This window comes from Phyllobates terribilis, unplaced genomic scaffold, assembly GCF_046119375.1.
Source record: "Phyllobates terribilis strain yellow unplaced genomic scaffold, ASM4611937v1 Scaffold_116__1_contigs__length_5312468, whole genome shotgun sequence".
Taxonomy (NCBI): Eukaryota; Metazoa; Chordata; class Amphibia; order Anura; family Dendrobatidae; genus Phyllobates; species Phyllobates terribilis.
The window spans coordinates 2,655,274-2,674,829 of NW_027362876.1; the positions used below are offsets into that span (position 1 = coordinate 2,655,274).

At 46.8% G+C, this 19,556-nt stretch overlaps 2 protein-coding genes and 1 pseudogene across 4 annotated transcripts in view; 2 read left to right on the plus strand and 1 right to left on the minus strand.

Moving 5' to 3' along the window:
* Positions 1 to 18,672, plus strand: part of LOC141201475 (uncharacterized) — a 35,656-nt gene extending 16,984 nt beyond the window's left edge. Inside the window, exons 1-6 of one of the 3 annotated variants that reach the window (XM_073663474.1) lie at positions 13,651 to 13,789; positions 13,919 to 14,098; positions 14,182 to 14,305; positions 14,385 to 14,482; positions 14,681 to 14,771; positions 16,724 to 18,671. In XM_073663474.1, coding sequence (XP_073519575.1) covers positions 13,718 to 13,789; positions 13,919 to 14,098; positions 14,182 to 14,305; positions 14,385 to 14,482; positions 14,681 to 14,771; positions 16,724 to 18,267 — 2,109 coding nt within the window. In that variant the 5' untranslated portion in view covers positions 13,651 to 13,717 and the 3' untranslated portion in view covers positions 18,268 to 18,671. Of the gene's footprint in view, positions 1 to 13,650; positions 13,790 to 13,918; positions 14,099 to 14,181; positions 14,306 to 14,384; positions 14,483 to 14,680; positions 14,772 to 16,723 lie in introns of those variants that run through there. The other 2 variants (XM_073663475.1, XM_073663477.1) reach the window with 2 other exon arrangements.
* The window catches only part of LOC141201484 (gastrula zinc finger protein XlCGF66.1-like), a 306,294-nt gene that overhangs the window by 192,938 nt on the left and 93,800 nt on the right, over positions 1 to 19,556 (minus strand). The gene's annotated exons all lie outside the window — the stretch shown is intronic.
* Positions 15,637 to 16,249, plus strand: LOC141201485 (fucolectin-like; annotated as a pseudogene).

Here is a 19,556-nt window from a genome sequence, read left to right on the forward strand (position 1 = left end):
TTAATTCACTGATTCAGCAGGAAAGTGGTAAAAGGGAGAAAAGACCCAAACAGCAGGCCGCTGATTCAGAAGAGTCTGTAATATCTGAGGATAGAGACGAATCGGACTCCTCTTCTTCCTCATCCTCTGATAGTGATACAGGGGGGAGGCCGTGTTTTCCTACAGAAGACACAGATAAGTTGGTAAAGAACTACTATGGGCATGTCAGATACTAAAACCCCAAGAACAGTCCAGGACATTATGTTTCGGGGGTTTGGTATAAAAGAAAAATTGCATATTTCCGGTTAGTGAAAGAATTTAAATGCTCATTAATAGGGAATGAAGGAAGCCTGAGAAAAAGGATCCACTGCCGTCGTCATCCAAAAGGAGGTGTCTGTTTGATGAGGAAGAAGCAGCCATGTGGGACAAAACCCCTAAAATAGACATGGCGGTGGCCAAGTCAACCAAAAGATCTACCCTGCCCTTTGAAGATCCTCTTGATAAAAAAGTGGATGTGTATCTGAAGCAGATATGGAAGTCTTCAGAAGGGGCAATAAAACCAGCAGTTTGGGCAACCTGCATGGCCAGATCCATGATGATTTGGTTACAGCAGTTAGAGGATAAGATTAAGAACAACGTCCCTAAGGATATAATTCAAGGAGCAGCTACTTTCCTCGCAAACGCCTCGACAGACTCAGTGATGTTTGCAAACAGATCGGCAAACCTATAAAAAGCTGCACTTAGAGCACTATGGCTCAAGAGCTGGCCGGGAGATGTTCAGTCCAAGGTCAAGCTATGCCCAATTCCATGCGAAGGAGAATTTCTCTTTGGACGGGTACTAGATGATATACTGGACTAGGCAGGAGATAAGAGAATTTCCCAGAGGTGCCAGTGCAGGAGCAGGGGAAGGGATTCTATTCCCCCTATTCCTAATAAAAAAAAAAACAGATGGCACCTTCAGGACCATAGTGAACTTGAAAGAAAGGGGTGAACAAATTTCTAGTCTACTGGCCCTTCAAAATGGAGACCATAAAATGCTATTTCCAGAGTGTTTTATATGAGATTGCTAGATGTGAAGGATGCCTATGAACACATCCCAATCTATATGGAAGAACAGAAATTCTTGAGGGTGGCCTTGTATATAAACGAACAAGTCGGGCACTTCTAGTACAGAGCGCTACCCTTTGGCCTATCTATGGCTCTGAGGGTATTTACAAAAATTATATAGAAGTCGCAGTGCATCTCCGGTAGCAGAATACCCTAATAAATCCTCTACTTGGACGATATTCTAGTGGTAGGCAGGTCAATAGAGCACTGCAGTTGTCAACTGATAACAATCAGAACCATTCTGACCAGGCTGGGATGACTGCTAAACCTATAAAAATCAAAACTGGAACCACAGAGGGTTCAGTCATTCTTAGGACTTGAGCGCAAAAAAGCAGACTTGTCTACTGCAGGAAAAAAAGAAGGACAAGGTCATGGTTAGTCTTGAGCCAATTTGTTCAGCATGTGAAATTCGGGTTCGTATTCGGGGTTCCGACTTGTTTGCGCCAAAAAAATCGGCTCTGCCCACGAACATCCCTGATTTTCCATGCTGTCACGCAGATGTTATCTCCGGTGGGGCGTGATCTCGGCCTCCCAGGTTTCCTTGGAGATGTCTAGGAGACCCCTTGGATGCCGGCCATATAGAAGCTCGAATGGAGAGAAGCCAGTGAAGGCTTGGGGAACTTCTCTGACGGAGAAAAGTAGAAACGGAAGCAAGTAGTCCCAGTCTCAACCATCCTTCTCAATGACCTTTTTGAGCATCGCTTTCAGGGTCTTATTGAAGCGCTCCACCAGGCCATCAGTTTGCAGATGGCAAACGCAGGTTCGCAGCTGTGTAATCTAAAGCACTTTGCACAGCTCCTTCATCACCTTGCTCATGAATGGGGTTCCTTGGTCCGTCAGGATTTCCTTCAGCAGGCCGGTCCTAGCAAAGATGTTGACAAGTTCCCGAGCTAAGTTCCTTAAGGGTACCCCTTCGGGGTACCGGGTTGCATAGTCCATGACGACCAAGATGTATTGATGGCCCTGGGCCGATTTAATTAAGGGACCCACGAGGTACATGGCAATCTTCTCAAAGAGAACTTCTATCACAGGTAGTGGAACTAAGGGACTACGGACTTGGGAGGTGGACTCGGTTATCTGGCAGGTGGGGCAGGACCTACAATAGTTTAAGATCTCCCGGTAGCATCCTGGCCAATAAAACCTCCTCACTATTCGCTCCTGAGTTTTTTCAACCCCTAGGTGTCCCCCCCTAGAATATGTGAGTGGGCCATATCTAATACCCTCCGACGGTATGGCCCAGGAACTAACAGCTGTTCCACTACCTCTTCACCTTTGTTTGGTTACCTGGTACCCCCTGAATTGCAAAGTGTGGGTACCGCCCCCGACTCTTGAGCAACACCATTACAAACCGTAACATTGTCCCACGCCCCTTTCAAGGTCAAGTCCCGAACTTGAGCTGCCCCAAAGTTCTCTCCGGGCACCTCTAACTCAGGGAGGTCGGCCTCCTCAGTCACAGTCTCGTCCTCACCGACAAGGACACACAGTGGAAACCGATCCACTTCCAATGTCGACCGAGGTATTTCTAGGGTCCTGGCTTTTGTCTCCGTGATGGAGTCTGGATCCCTTCCCCCACAAATCCCAGAACAAGGGAAAATCGTGCCCCAATATGACGGAATGTATCAGGTCCTTGACCAACCCGACCTCGTGGGATTGGGCGCCACAGTCTGTTTCGACTGTCACTCTGGCCCCCGGGTAGTTCTTGGCATCCCCATGTATGGAGCGGATGCCCAAAGATCTGGCGGGGATCAGCTGGTGGTAAAGGGTGGCACTGATCGAGGTCACTAGGTTCATCACTCCTTTAACGGACACGGCACACACCTGCGGCCCCTCGCCGGGTTGACAGTCCACACTGCAGGCTGGGTAAGCATAGTATGAACATCGTCTCCCTAGACTGCAGTCCATTGGCTCAGCAGACGTATGACACTGGGTGGCTACGTGTCCCGGATTGCGACATCGCCAACAGGTCACATCCTTCACAACAGACCTTGCAGCCCCTTCAGTGGAAGTGGAATTCCTTCCAGTTGTGGCTCTTAACCCCTTCCGTGGTGAACCCACTCCCTTTTGGGCACTCCAGTAAGGGGAGCTGGCTATCTCGGGTATCCCCAGGGATTTTTCAACCACTTGGAATCTCTCTACCAGACCTATGAGGTCGTCTGCATTCCGACGGTCGCCCTGGGCAACCCAGGTCTGCACCGGCCTTGGTAGGGAATGGATGAACCTGTCCATTACCACACGCTCAACCATCTGGGCAGGAGAGGAAGACTCTGGCTGCAGCCATTTCTGGACAAGATGTAACAAGTCAAACATTTGTGAGCGTGGAGGTCTGTCGCCAGCATACGCCCAGTGGTGGACCCTTTGTGCTCTGACAGACATAGTCACTCCTGAGCGTGCCAATATTTTGGTTTTTAATTTGGCATATTCCTTTGCGTCCTGTAATGTCAAATTGTAATAAGCCTTCTGCGGGTCCCCAGTCAAATATGGAGCCAGAACCTCCACCCACTGCTCCAGCGGCAATTTCTCCCGTTCCGCTACCCTCTCAAAAACAGTCAGGAACATCTCAATATCATGCCCCGGGGTCATCTTCTGTAACGCTTTCCTTACCGTCTTCCTGATGTATGCATCATCACTTGGACTTGACGGAAGCCGTCGCCTTGCCACGGATCACCTCTAAAAGTAACTCGATCTGCTGTTATTGGTGATGCTGATCCTGTTGCTGCTGTTTCTGGAGCTGAACTTGTTGTATCAGCAGCTAAGTGGTCTCTTGTTGCTGCTGTAGCTGCTCACGGTGCTGCTGTTGCATTCTCTGCTGCATGCTCTGCAACTGCTGCTACTGCATGGTCTGCTGGCTCTGCACCAGGTGCTTAATTAGCTCTTCCATGGTGCCGGATGTCTCCTGCTGGCTGGCAGCCTTCACCCAAGAAATCCACCGGTCTCTGTAGCAGGTACACGTGTTCCTGGAATCTTGCCCGCATTCTCCACCAGCTGTGGTAAGATAAGACGCCTCACTTGGTCGTTTCCGGAAGTAGACTCAGGAACCGTGTTTTCTCTGCAGCCTTTATTTAGTGCCATAAATCTCCGCAGCTCCAGCAAAACTAAACACAGCCTTACTGGCAAAACAACAAAACAAAAGATAAACGAAAGCACAGTCCATAGCAGTGTGGGATTAGCCACACAGGTTGTAGTCCCAGCATTCAGCTCCTCTCTGAGCTGTGGTCTTCCAGTCTGGAGTCTTTGCCACTCCAAACTCACAACAGAGAAAAAAAAACAGGACTGAACATTTAAACATTGTTCAGCTACACCCTGAGGTGGAGGTATGGGGAATGACATCCCTCCCATCTCTGTCATTCCGATAAAACCACGCTTTTTAAGAGTTAACCCCCAGCATATAAAATGCTGGCAGAAAGTTTATTGGTTCTAGTTCACATAGGCTAGCAACCAGTGTGACACATACCTCCCTTCATATACCATACCAGTGACTCTGGCACAATAGTTAGATCTTTGTCTCAACACTGCTCCAAGTCTCACGCTATGGGAGGAACTTGTCAATCACTGGGAAAGTCCTGGGCCAAATCTTCTTTTTTTTTGAGGGGGGGGGGGGGGGAGTGTGAAGACACGAGGGTCTGTGGGTGGTCTCGTTCACAGCCCCGCTGTCTTTAGATAGACCGCATCGGCCAGGACTCATCCCATTGAATTCCCACACTCCTTCCCCATGGGCATAATATTACTGAAACAGCATAGGGTGAGGGTAAAACAGTGTGGCAATACTTTATTGAACCACCAAACAGACAATAATAAATAGGACAGTCCCAGCAAATACACAAGATGGTGCAAAAGACAGAGTCTCACCCTTCCGCTGGCGCGCCGGAATTAGAGCAGCTGTGACTTCAGGGCATCCAATGCCTACTACCCCAACCAGTAGCACCCAGCTTTTGGCGGGCACCCACAGAGAGGAGGTAGTGGCAAGTTTAGGAAGCTAACCGAGTGCAGTGAGGTATGTGGCCAGGTGACCTGATTGTCAAAAAAAATCACAGAAAAAGAAAAAAACAGCCTTACCAACACCAGGTCAGATCACCAAAGCACAAGCCGGACGCGGCAGACCCCGTGATAAAGGCGGGGGCCGCACAGGTGCAAAACACCGCCTCCATGAATTGTCAGATATGTGAGTGGCTGTGTAGCATCAACATTGCACACAAATGCTGCCTTTGGTGATCTGACCTGGTTTTGGTAAGGCTGTGACCTGATTGTCCCAACCTGGATTCTTCAAAACGTTTTTGAGGGTTAGGTGATGGTCAATTGAGCAGATCTGAATTCTTCCAGCTAGGACTGTGGTCCCTTAAGCTGGCGTCCTGTAGATTCTCTGTCTGGGGAACAGAGGCAGATCCCCCCCCCCCCTTCAATAGGTCACAACTATTCTTCAGGCCATCATCCACAGGTCCGGGGGAAGGTGAGATGTGGTCAACTCTCATTGTTTGAGTATTTAATCAATCTGCATAGTTTGTCCTTCCCTGCTTGCAAGTAAACAAGTTGCCTGGACTGATACAATGGTAGCAACATATTAGCAAAAATCAATTGTTCAATGACCTGCGTTCCTGTCATCCAAGGATAGCAAGACAATATGCTGAAACAAACGTCAACTCAAGAGTCAACGTTAAGGCTCATATAACAATGGCCTATGTTTCTTGACCCACCAAAGAAGCACGTCTGGCTTAATCAAGAACAAATGCTGTGTCGTCACATTGGGGAATATGAGAAAATCACTGATGTTTAAAAGTTGTACAAGAGCTCAGGAGCGAAAGTGCGATAGGGACTTATCCGGTATGAAATAAAATATTTTTAACAGGGTTCTGCTAACCTGGTATGGCTGTGTTCACAAAACAGTTATCAAGACGTAGGTAATCAGCTGCTGCAGATCCACAGGTTGTCAGACCAAACCAAAGTAGATGGAGGAAAAACATGGATGGTCCACGCTGCTGGTAGATTGGTGAAAGGATCAGGATACACAGAACTGTATTAATTGTCGTTTTATTATCGACACCTTTCGAAGTTGACACTTCTTAAGGATATAACCACATGTAGACACATATAACAGTCAGACAGCTTTATAAGAGGGGCATTCAAATAATGGCGCCAAAGAGGCCCATGATGTGTCAAAGTTCACCTTTTACCGTTATGACAACTCTGAAAAACCAAACGCTGATGAAAATCTGATCCAAAACACTGAGGAAAATAAGACTGGATTGTTAAGTATGAGAAAAATCACTGACGTCTGAATGAGGCCCTACATTGAAAAACCTGTGAGCTTTTACAAAGCCTACCTGAGATAAAATGGAGGATGCTCGGTTTTCATCGGGTACAATGGAAGATGTGCTCTATTTCAGTGTACCTCAGGTAAAATGGAGGAGGCTCTCCAGGCGTACCTCAGGTAAAATGGAGGAGGCTCTCCCGGTGTACCTCAGGTAAAATGGAGGAGGCTCTCCAGGTGTACCTCAGGTAAAATGGAGGAGGCTCTCCAGGCGTACCTCAGGTAAAATGGAGGAGGCTCTCCCGGTGTACCTCAGGTAAAATGGAGGAGGCTCTCCAGGTGTACCTCAGGTAAAATGGAAGAGGCTCTCCCGGTGTACCTCAGGTAAAATAGAAGAGGCTCTCCCGGTGTACCTCAGGTAAAATAGAAGAGGCTCTCCCGGTGTACCTGAGGTAAAATGGAAGAGGCTCTCCCGGTGTACCTCAGGTAAAATGTTGGAGGCTCTCCAGGCGTACCTCAGGTAAAATGTCGGAGGCTCTCCAGGCGTACCTCAGGTAAAATGTTGGAGGCTCTCCAGGCGTACCTCAGGTAAAATGTCGGAGGCTCTCCAGGCGTACCTCAGGTAAAATGGAGGAGGCTCTCCAGGCGTACCTCAGGTAAAATGGAGGAGGCTCTCCAGGCGTACCTCAGGTAAAATGGAGAAGGCTCTCCCGGCGTACCTCAGGTAAAATGGAAGAGGCTCTCCCGGCGTACCTCAGGTAAAATGGAAGAGGCTCTCCCGGTGTACCTCAGGTAAAATGGAAGAGGCTCTCCCGGTGTACCTCAGGTAAAATGGAAGAGGCTCTCCCGGTGTACCTCAGGTAAAATGGAGGAGGCTCTCCAGGTGTACCTCAGGTAAAATGGAAGAGGCCCTCCCGGTGTACCTCAGGTAAAATGGAGGAGGCTCTCCAGGTGTACCTCAGATAAAATGGAGTAGGCGCTCCCTGTGTACCTCAGATAAAATGGAGGAGGCTCTCTTAGTGTACCTTAGATATAATGGAGGAAGCTCTCCTGGTGTAAAACCAGCTCACCATAAAAGCCAGTAAAGTAAATAATATAATTAAGTGGAGGAGGCTCTCTTTCTTTCTTTGAGCACCTCAAAGAAAATCTCTCTGTTTCCAATTGAAAGAAAGAAGGAGGCGACGTAACTTAGCTCCGCTCCGTCTGCCTCTAACACGCGCGGCTCCGCTCCGTCCGCCTCGTACACGCGCGACTTCGCTCCGTCCGCCTCGTACACGCGTAGATCCGCTCCGTCCGCCTCGTACATGCGCGGCTCGGCTCCGTACGCCTCGTACACGCGCGGCTCGGCTCCGTACGCCTCGTACACGCGCGGCTCGGCTCCGTACGCCTCGTACACGCGCGGCTCGGCTCCGTACGCCTCGTACACGCGCGGCTCGGCTCCGTACGCCTCGTACACGCGCGGCTCGGCTCCGTACGCCTCGTACACGCGCGGCTCCGCACGCCTCGTACACGCGCGGCTGCGCTCCGCACGCCTCGTACACGCGCGGCTCCGCTCCGTACGCCTCGTACACGTGCGGCTCCGCTCCGTACGCCTCTTACACACAGGGCTCCGCTCCGTACACCGCGTACACGCGGCTCTGCTACATCCACACTGTAAACCCCTCCTGACCCCACACATAAACTTCAGCTCATCCAGCACCATGACAACCAGCACAGCAGAGTCCTGCATCCACTGAGGCCCCTGATCATGTGACCCCTGACTCCTCCCCTCCTGTGACCTCATCACAGCTCCTGTGCGCACAGAACAGCCATATATGTGGTGGCGGCTCTGCAGGTGAAGGTATGTGGTGGCGGCTCTGCAGGTGGAGGTATGTGGAGGTATGTGGAGGCGGCTCTGCAGGTGGAGGTATGTGGTGGCGGCTCTGCAGGTGGAGGTATGTGGTGGCGGCTCTGCAGTCAGGGCTGCCACCAGGAATTTCGGGGCCCCATACTGTCAAAATTTTCAGGCTCCCTTGAGACTCTGCCCAGGCTCCACCTCCATCCCTCGAACCTTCTACAGTCCCACCGCCTACTCTTGGAAAAACTCCACTTCTGCACCCCGTCCTCAACAGTCACACATTAACAGTTCCCAGTGATCACCAGATCACATAACATGGGGGAAAAAGTATTTAGTCAGCCACCAATTGTGCAAGTTCTCCCACTTACAAAGATGAGGTCGACCTGTAATTGACATCATAGGTCGACCTCGACTATGAGAGACAAAATGAGAAAACAAATCCTGAAAATCACATTGTCTGATTTGTAAAGAAATTTTTTTGCAAATTTTGGTGGAAAATAAGTATTTGGTCAATTACAAAAGTTCATCTCAATACTTTATTTATCCTTTGTTGGCAATGACAGAGGTGAAACGTTTTCTGTAAGTCTTGACAAGGTTGGCACACACTGTTGCTGGTATGTTGGGCCATTCCTCCATGCAGATCTCCTCTAGAGCAATGATGTTTTGGGGTCTGTCGCTGGGCAACACGGACTCTCAACTCCCTCCAAAGGTTTTCTACAGGGTTTAGATCTGGAGACTGGCTAGGCCACTCCAGGACCTTGAAATTCTTCTTACGAAGCCACTCCTTTGTTGCCCTGGCGGTGGGATCATTGTCATGCTGAAAGACCCAGCCACGTTTCATCTTCATTGCCCTTGCTGATGGAAGGAGGTTTGCACTCAAAATCTCACGATACATGGCCCCATCCATTCTTTCATGTACACGGCTCAGTCGTCCTGGTCCCTTGGCAGAGAAACAGCCCCAAAGCATGATGTTGCCACCCCCATGCTTCACAGTAGGTATGGTGTTCTTTGGATGCAACTCAGCATTCTTTCTCCTCCAAGCACGACGAGTTGTGTTTCTAACCAAACAGTTCAACTTTGGTTTCATCTGACCATATAACATTCTCCCAATACTCTTCTGGATCATCCAAATGCTCTCTAGCAAACTTCAGACGGGCCAGAACATGTAACGACTTAAGCAGGGGGAACCGTCTGACACTGCAGGATCTGAGTTCCTGGCGGCGTAGTGTGTTACTGATGGTAGCCTGTGTAACGTTGGTCGTAGCTCTCTGCAGGTTATTCACTAGGCCTCCCCCTGTGTGGTTCTGGGATTTTTGCTCACCGTTCTTGAGATCATTTTGATCCCACGAGGTGAGATCTTGTGTGGAGCCCCAGATCGTGGGAGATTATCAGTGGTTCTTGTATGTCTTCCATTTTCTAATTATTGCTCCCACAGTTGATTTCTTTACACCAAGCTGCTTTGGTCTTCACCATAGTGGAGTTTGGAGTGTGACTGTTTGAGGTTGCGGACTGGTGTCTTTTATACTGATAACAAGTTCAAACAGGTGCCAGTACTACAGGTAATGAGTGGAGGACAGAGGAGCCTCTTAAAGAAGAAGTTACAGGTCTGTGAGAGACAGAAATCTTGCTTGTTTGTAATTGACCGAATACTTATTTTCCACCAAAATTTGAAAAAAAAAATTCTTTCCAAATCAGAGAATGTGATTTTTAGGATTTGTTTTCTCAATTTGTCTCTCATAGTTGAGATCTAACTGTGATGTGAATTACAGGCCTCTCTCATATTTTTAAGTGGGAGAACTTGCACAATTGGTGGCTGACTAAATAGTCTTTTTTCCCCACTGTACATAGCCAGCAGCTTTTGTTTTGGCCAAAAGATTTTTAAAACCACCACCACGATAAGTTAGACTCTTCTGGCCGGGCCCTACTCTATTCTAACCTATTAAAATTTTCTTAAAGTACCCAATACTCTTTTTAGGTATATTTTTATTTATTTTTCTTTAAGGGAATGTGTCATACACATTTTTTAAAATGACCAATAATACCACATACAAGGATCAAATACCACCACACCATGACCGGACCACATATTACCACCACATAGTGACCGAATAATACCACATACAAGGAATACCGCTGCACCATGACCAGACCACATATTACCACCACATAGTGACCGAATAATACCAAACAGAAGGGACAAAAAATGCCACACCATGACCAGACCACATGTTACCACCACATTGTCACCTTATTACAATACTGATCATTAATAAAAAACCATAATACTAATATTACCATAAGTGCCATTATACACCGGAGCTCTGTACATGGTATACAGTGTATAATGTAAGTGTACAGGTAATATAGTGATCATCAGTGACATTATACACTGGAGCTCTGTATATAGTGTCAGTGTACAGGTAATACAGTGATCACCAGTGACATTATACACAGGAGCCCTGTACATAGTATATAGTGTCATTGTACATGTAATACACTGACTCACCAGTGACGTCTCTAGTTGAAGTCCTTCATCTTCACTTTTCTCCTTCATCCAGCACAGACCACCATCACTTCTTCCAGCCAGGACTTGTCTTTGAATAAAATAACACAGTTATGTAGAGCATATTCCCCAACTTCTACATTACACAGCTGAATACAGATGTGCACCCACCATTAATATATAATTAGTCATTATGCAACCCACCATTCCAAATATAATTGTAATCCATCCCTGCGCCCCAAATAACTGTAAATAGCCACTTTCCCCACCTAATAAATATGTAAATTAATTAGAGCCTGTACTCTTTCCCAGAATTTATTACCAGTCACACTCCTGCATCCGCAATGCCCCCCACTCTGTACCTCCTGCTCCCCCGATTCATTATATTTACATGACCCTCTGCCCCAATTCATTATTTCCTGCTCTCCCCACCCCCACCCTCTATTCATCATTTACGCTCCCTCATCCCCCATTCACCATTTGCTTTCCCCACCCCACTCCCAATTCATCATGTGCTTTCCCCACTCCCACTTTTCAATCCACCATTTGCTCTCCCCACCCCTAATTCACCGTTCGCTCTTCCCACCCACCACTCCCAATCCACCATGCGCTCATCCTCCCCCCACTCTCAATCCTCCATGTGCAGCTCACCCCTCCACTCCCAATTCCCCATGTGCAGCTCACACCCCCCACTGCCAATTCCCCATGTGCAGTTCATTCTCCTCACCACTCCCAACATTCCCCCCACTTCCAACTCATCATTATGTGCAGCTCATCCACCCCCCACTGGCAATTCCCCATCACGTGCAGCTCATCCTCCCCCACTGCCAATTCCCCATCACGTGCAGCTCATCCTCCCCCCACTGCCAATTCCCCATGTGCAGTTCATCCTCCTCACCACACCCAACATTCCCCCCACTCCCAACTCATCATTATGTGCAGCTCATCCACCCCCCACTGGCAATTCCCCATCACGTGCAGCTCATCCTCCCCCACTGCCAATTCCCCATCATGTGCAGCTCATCCTCCCCCCACTGCCAATTCCCCATGTGCAGTTCATCCTCCTCACCACACCCAACATTCCCCCCACTCCCAACTCATCATTATGTGCAGCTCATCCACCCCCCACTGGCAATTCCCCATCACGTGCAGCTCATCCTCCCCCACTGCCAATTCCCCATCATGTGCAGCTCATCCTCCCCCCACTGCTAATTCCCCATGTGCAGCTAATCCTCCCCCACTGCCAACTCCCCATGTGCAGCTCATCCTCCCCCACTGATAATTCCCCATGTGCAGCTCATCCTCCCCCACTGCCAATTCCCCATGTGCAGCTCATCCTCCCCCACTGCTAATTCCCCATGTGCAGCTCATCCTCCCCCACTGCCAATTCCCCATATGCAGCTCATCCTCCTCCCACTCCAAATTCCCCATCATGTGCAGCTCATCCTCTCCCCACTCCCAATTCCCCATCACGTGCAGCTCATCATCCCCCACTGATAATTCCCGATGTGCAGCTCATCCTCCCCCACTGCCAATTCCCCATGTGCAGCTCATCCTCCTCCCACTCCAAATTCCACATCATGTGCAGCTCATCCTCTCCCCCCTCCCAATTTCCCATCACGTGCAGCTCATCCTCCCCCACTGCTAATTCCCCATGTGCAGCTCATCCTTCCCCACTGCCAATTCCCCATGTGCAGTTCATCCTCCTCCCACTCCAAATTCCCCATGATGTGCAGCTCATCCTCCCCCAACTGCTAATTCCCATGTGCAGCTCATCCTCCCCCACTGTCAATTCCCCATGTGCAGCTCATCCTCCTCCCACTCCAAATTCCCCACCATGTGCAGCTCATCCTCCCTCCACTCCCAATTCCCCATCATGTGCAGCTCATCCTCCCCCCACTCCATTTAATTTTTTTAAAAAAAATTAAATTGTCATACTTACCCCACATACGATCCCTGCAGCATCCTGGCGCTCCTGTTGCGATGAGGAGGTGCACGCCGCCACGGGTGCTCCTGACTCCTGAAGTATGAAGGAGCTGCTGCAGCGGCGCAGCTTCAGTAAGGAACTCGGTGCCAATATGTGCGCCATCTAAGGCGGTGTGCGCCCCAGTGCTCGGCACTTTATTACAGCATGGAGTGCCGTGCATGGAGCGCCGTGAGCAGACGCACAAGAGGGGGGCCCTGACTAGACCCGGCCCCTCTCTGTACTGCTGCTCACGGGGCCCCAAACAGCAGTAAGGGCAGTGATGCCCTGATGGCGGCCCTGTCTGCAGGTGGAGGTATGTGGAGATTCCCCATTATTGTCTCTCAGAATTTGCCGTTATTCACACTATGCGTCTATTTTGTGTCTGTTTTTTTTGCATGGTGAAATAAATCATCCCTCTGATTGACCGCTGGCTGCTCGCAGGGAGGCAGCAGGGAGGCAGCTGACAATCAGTGTGATGTCGTCAGTCACGTCCCATCAAGAAAGCAGAGCCAAAGAGAAGCCGCTGCTCCGTCTACGTGACTCATTAGAAGCCGCAGAGTCACTGGCAGGAGCAGTCCGTGACCGCTCTGTTCCCGCAGACATTGAGGCAGGGCAGGCAGGCAGTTAGGAACTATCTGCCTTTTACTTCTTCTGCCCATAGTTATAAAAATAATATAGTCCTGGATAAACTCTTTAACACACAGCTATCATCCGTGGACAGGCTGTTCTTTTTCGTGGACCTATTCACTTGAATAAGCAAGTTTAGGGCAGGACAAGAAAATATCCCTAAATAATCTACTATGTCCGTGTTCACACCACGAGTGCAGCGTTCAGGCCAAACCTCCTCCTGTCCTCAAAGCGAAGCTCATTAACGGCCGCCATAAAAATCCACTTCTTCTTCTGGCATCATCCAGGATCATATCCACAGATTACTGCTTTATACCGGAATCAGTGATTGTATTATTACATAGAATTATTGATGACGTTACATCTTCTCATCTTCTTCTCATTCAGGTCTCTACAATATCGGATCCTCTCAGTGAAGATCTTCTATATAAGAGAAGTTTCCTGTCAAAGGTTGATATGGACAGAGACAAGATGGCGGAGAGGATATTCCACCTCACCCTAGAGATCCTCTTCCGGCTTACTGGAGAGGTGAGAGATTCTGATGACGTCACATTACATCATTCTTATCTATGGGAATAACAGATGGACAGAACTGGAGAGGTGAGGACTCTGGAAATGTCTGGAGGGAGATTTATTAATGTGTCTCTCCATAACCAGGATTACATAGTAGTGAAGAAGACCTCTAGTGAGCGGTGTCAGAACCCTGTGTCTGAGGGATGGGGAAGACCCCTGAGCCCAATCACGGGGCCTCCACCTCACCCCCTGATACATGAGGACATCAAAGACCAGAAGATCCTAGAACTCACCTACAAGATGATTGAGCTGCTGACTGGAGAGGTGAAACTGCTGGGAATGCTGGGACATTATACAGTAACGCTATGGAGGGATCGGGGGGATGACGGTATCATTGTATGTGTCAGGTTCCTATAAGATGTCAGGATGTCGCTGTCTATTTCTCCATGGAGGAGTGGGAATATTTAGAAGAACACAAATATCTGTACAAGGACTTCATGATGGAGGTTCCCCAGTCCCTCACATCACCAGGTAATAGGACTAAATACACACGGCCTATAATTATCTGTATGTAAAGAATGAATTCAGTCCCTGTATGTGTTTCCTCCAGATCTATCCAGTAAGAGGACAACACCAGAGAGATGTCCCCGTCCTCTTCTTCCACAGGACTGTAAACAAGAAGACCCCAATGTTCCTCAGGATCATCAGGTAGATGGAGAGAAGGTGTCATGAGATCTCCCCTATGATGTGTAGACGGCTGTGAGGGTCTTGTGCTCAGTCTTGTTTTATCCACCAGTATTATATGTTTTATACTTGTGTAATGAGAGCGGTGGAGATGGCAGGATTAGAGCTGATCATAGATGGGACTTCTCCATCTGTCTGTGACTTTTACAATATTTGTTTCAGGGTGAAGATCTGACCCATATTAATACTACAGAGACATATGTGAGGGGTGATGAGCGGTGTAAAGAGGAGATTCCTACATATGACCACCCAGGTGAGTAGTGACCACTAGATACAGAGACGTCACAGATCCTGTGGTCATTATATTATGAGTTTGATCACACAAGTAATTGACGTGCATTTTACTTGCAGATAGATTTGATGCATAACAAAAAAAGCTTTTTTTTGCACCTTTTTTGATTAACGCATTTTGGCAGCAAAGTTTCATTGGTTAAATGGAATTTTATTTGCTGCAGAAAGGCGCCATGTCTCCAATTGTAATGTAGTTGTGAGTTGCCAGATTACAGCTGAATGTCAAGAAGAGAGCCGGGCCACACACAGAAGTCAGGCAGGTGAACATCTAAGCTGGAGAAGCCAAGGTCAATATCTAGCAGCAGTACACGTCCCGGAAGGACAGTCAAGTGAGAAGCCAAACCATTCTGCGGTCAACAAGAAGTATGTAGGCAGATCAGAAAAGGGTTTAGAAGTAGGGTCAGGTAATAATCTGGTCAAGGTCCAGTTTTGATTCTCCATTGAACATTTCTGTAGAAAAGATCAGTGACAATACACACAAAGGAAATAAACGTGTCTATAACAAAACAGGTGTAATTGCAATAATGTTCTAGGAGAAATACTTCATTTTCTGGAACAATTTTAAGGGCGTCAACTATTTCAACCATGACTGTGTACAGAGAAATGTGAGACAATATAGAGATTAAAAATACAATTTATTAGATCGCAGTTGAAAACACATAAAAATACAAAAAGCCATTTAAGAGGGATAAACGTAATCACAAAAAACAATGGAATGAGGCATCTGGATGAGTCCTGGATAAGTCCTAAGCATACAGCTTTGAAGGGGTATTCTAACCTCCAAAATCCTATCCCAAAATATAGTAGGTAGGATAATAATAATAGAAAATGCCTCCAATTAGAAATGTACTCCGAGTGTCCTGGGATCACCACGCTGACGTACCGACCCCCATCTTCTCTGATTCTACTGGGATCTGTGGTTCTGGCTCTGGGATGCGCTCCGGCACCTGTAGCCACAAACATAGCAAGGACCAGAGTGGCCTCCCAGGTGTCGGACTATCCGTATGCCACCAGGAGCATATTGGCTAAGAACGCCATCGATGGGAACAAAGACACCGACTTCAGTAATGGCTTCTGCACCCACACCAACCTGGAGAAGGATCCCTGGTAGAAGCTGGACCTGGGCCAGAGCTACAAGATATCCAGCGTCGCCATAACTAACAGGATGGACTGTGGTCTGGAGCGACTGATGGGGGCCGAGGTCCGAATCGGGAACTCCCCTGACAATAACATTCCAGTGTGCGGCACAGTCACAAATGTGGTCTCTGCCACCATGTCCTTCTGCTGTAAGGGGATGGAGGGTCGCTACGTCAGCGTGGTGATCCCAGGACACTCGGAGTACCTGTCGATGTGTGAGGTCGAGGTTTATTCAGACTCCAATTAGAAATGTGGTATAGTTCTCCTGATTCTTTGTCACTTATCCCATGTGCAGAGCATTGCAGTAGCTTAGGTATCCATAGTTATGACCACTAGCAACTAACTTGCAATGCCCTGAACATGGGGTAAGCGACATAGCGAATCAAAAGAACTATACTACATTTCTAATTGGAGATATTTGCTAATCTTATTTTTATTACACCTACTACATATTGGTATAGTTTCTCAGAGATGGGAATACCCCATCTTCATTGTTTTTATGGCGTGTATTTTTCTCTGTTGCTTTAGATTGTAATGTAATAAAGCTTATTTTTAATCCTCCCTTTATTGCCTCAAAAGTTTCTGCGTATATGTATTATGTTCGTCGATGGTACGTTAGGGGTTCAGTACCATGGGATTTGTGCACAGGTGGCTCACCACTGTCTTAGGTCATAGTTTCATTATACTTTGATTTGTATAGAATTATGTATAGAGAAATGTTATAAAATATAAGGCATTGATATTAAAAAATAATAAAATCAGATTTATTCTTGGCAGATGACTGTGGTGTCAAACCAGATACCTATGAAAAGCGTGCCATTATTCCAGCTATACCTCCAGCCCTTCAGAGCAGAAATCAATCATCTGAGCCTTTTCAATCCGTCATCTACTTGGATTCATCACAGACTGTTAAGCAAAATGAAAGCCAGAGAAGGGATGTCGAACATCAAATAATTCCCACAGGGAAGAAACCATTTTCCTGTTCAGAATGTGGGAAATGTTTTAAAACTAAATATAAATTGCTTTCACATCAGAGAAGTCACACAGGAGAAAAGCCGTTTTCATGTTCAGAATGTGGGAAATGTTTCAGCGATAAGTCATATTTGCTTAAACATTACAGAAGTCATACAGGAGAGAAGCCATATTCATGTTCAGAATGTGGGAAATGTTTTATCCAGAAACGAGATCTTCATAAACATCAAACATTTCACACAGGAGAGAAGCCATATTCATGTTCAGAATGTGGGAAATGTTTTATCCAGAAACCAGATCTTCATAAACATCAAAGAATTCACACTGGAGAAAAGCCATATTTATGTCAAGAATGTGGGGAATGTTTTGAACATAAATCTAAATTGCTTATGCATCAAAGAAGTCACACAGGAGAAAAGCCATTTTCATGTTCAGAATGTGCGAAATGTTTCAGCAATAAGTCAGATTTGCTTAAACATTACAGAAGTCATACAGGAGAGAAGCCATATTCATGTTCAGAATGTGGGAAATGTTTTCTCCAGAAATCAGATCTTCATAAACATCAAAGAATTCACACAGGAGAGAAGCCATATTCATGTTCAGAATGTGGGAAATGTTTTATCCGGAAACCAGATCTTCAAAGACATCAAAGAATTCACACTGGAGAAAAGCCATATTTATGTCCAGAATGTGGTAAATGTTTTATCCAGAAACCAGATCTTCAAAAACATCAAAGAATTCACACTGGAGAAAAGCCATATTCATGTCAAGAATGTGGGGAATGTTTTGAACATAAATCTAAATTGCTTATGCATCAAAGAAGTCACACAGGAGAAAAGCCATTTTCATGTTCAGAATGTGCGAAATATTTCAGCAATAAGTCAGATTTGCTTAAACATTACAGAAGTCATACAGGAGAGAAGCCATATTCATGTTCAGAATGTGGGAAATGTTTTATCCAGAAATCAGATCTTCATAAACATCAAAGAATTCACACAGGAGAGAAGCCATATTCATGTTCAGAATGTGGGAAATGTTTTATCCGGAAACCAGATCTTCAAAGACATCAAAGAATTCACACTGGAGAAAAGCCATATTTATGTCCAGAATGTGGGAAATGTTTTACCCAGAAACCAGATCTTCATAAACATTACAGAAGTCATACAGGAGAGAAGCCATATTCATGTTCAGAATGTGGGAAATGTTTTATCCGGAAACCAGATCTTCAAAAACATCAAAGAATTAACACTGGAGAAAAGTCATATTCATGTCCAGAATGTGGGAAATGTTTCACCCAGGGTTCATGTTTAATACAGCATATACAGTTACACAAAATAAAAAGGGATTAATAGAAGGACTTACTAGGCCGATCGCAGAGACCATTCAGTTTAGCTGGAGGGAAGCACTCAAACGAACCGTTATGGAACAGGACCCCCGCTTACACAAATATGTATAACCCGGCATGAGTATAGATCAATATTCGGCCTGATCTTTTATGCCGACGGGGGCGCTGCCCACACACCCCTGTGATGACCTCACGTGGGCTGGTCTCCGCCCTTCTTGGTTTTATTCAATCTCTAATTTTCTGCGATAACTCCTCACTGGTTGATCGCAGAAGTTAGCAAGTGATGCCATCTTTTTTATTGCAAATTTACCTGTGATGGATCAACCCCGTACTCCAAGATTTTGCCACATGGGGGTTGTCGTAGCACCTATGCAGCTAATGGGACATAATGTTACAAAGTGGGGTGAATATTGTGGATCACATATTGTTGGACATTTTGTGATGTGACCAAAGCACTCCTGGCCCCCACCTTCCTGTGCTCACTTAGCAGGGGCAAACAGACAATTAATGGGTTGTTGCCTAACTGCTGTCTGGGAGCCTACTGTGGGTATTATCTGGTGAGAACAATGGGTGCTAAAAATAGCCTGTGTGATTCTCTATAAAACCTGCTTGTAAGAATAAAAGTTTTAGTCCATCTTGGAGACACAGTGCGATAGTCATATTTTATATATCCCAGTGTAAGAAAAGCTTTTCCATGTCAGGGGCAGGCAGAAGAAGATTTGACATCTGCGGATGGGGTAACTAGCTCCCGTCACACTACCTTTACTTAGAGACCACACATTACATGACTGCTGTCCGTTATTTTCATTTTCAGAAAGGCTCTAACTTGCTTCTTTAAGAGTGGTCTTGGCCAGTTTTGGATTGCATCTACTTTACTGATCTGGGGTTTGATCTCGCCTCTACCTACTACATATCCTAGTTATTCGGCCTCTTTATTTCCCATGGCAAAATGTTTTCAGATTTATAGAAAACCCTGCCTTCCTGAGAGGATCAAACACCGACTGGACCTTTTGCAGGTGACATCTCCAATCTGGGCTGAAGATTACAATATATAAAGTATGATGCAGTGTAATTCTTATGGATTGCGAGGATCCAGTCCATGGCACTCTGGAAGGTGGCCAGGGCTCCCTTTTGACAAAACAGCATCCGGACATATTGGAAACATCCGTTGGGCATAGAGAAGGCAGTCTTCTCCTTGGCTCCTTGTGACATGGGGATTTGCCAATATTTCTTAGTTAAATCCAAGGTGGTTATGTGGCGCCCCTGAGAGTTCAGTCGCGACAGGGGTACTGC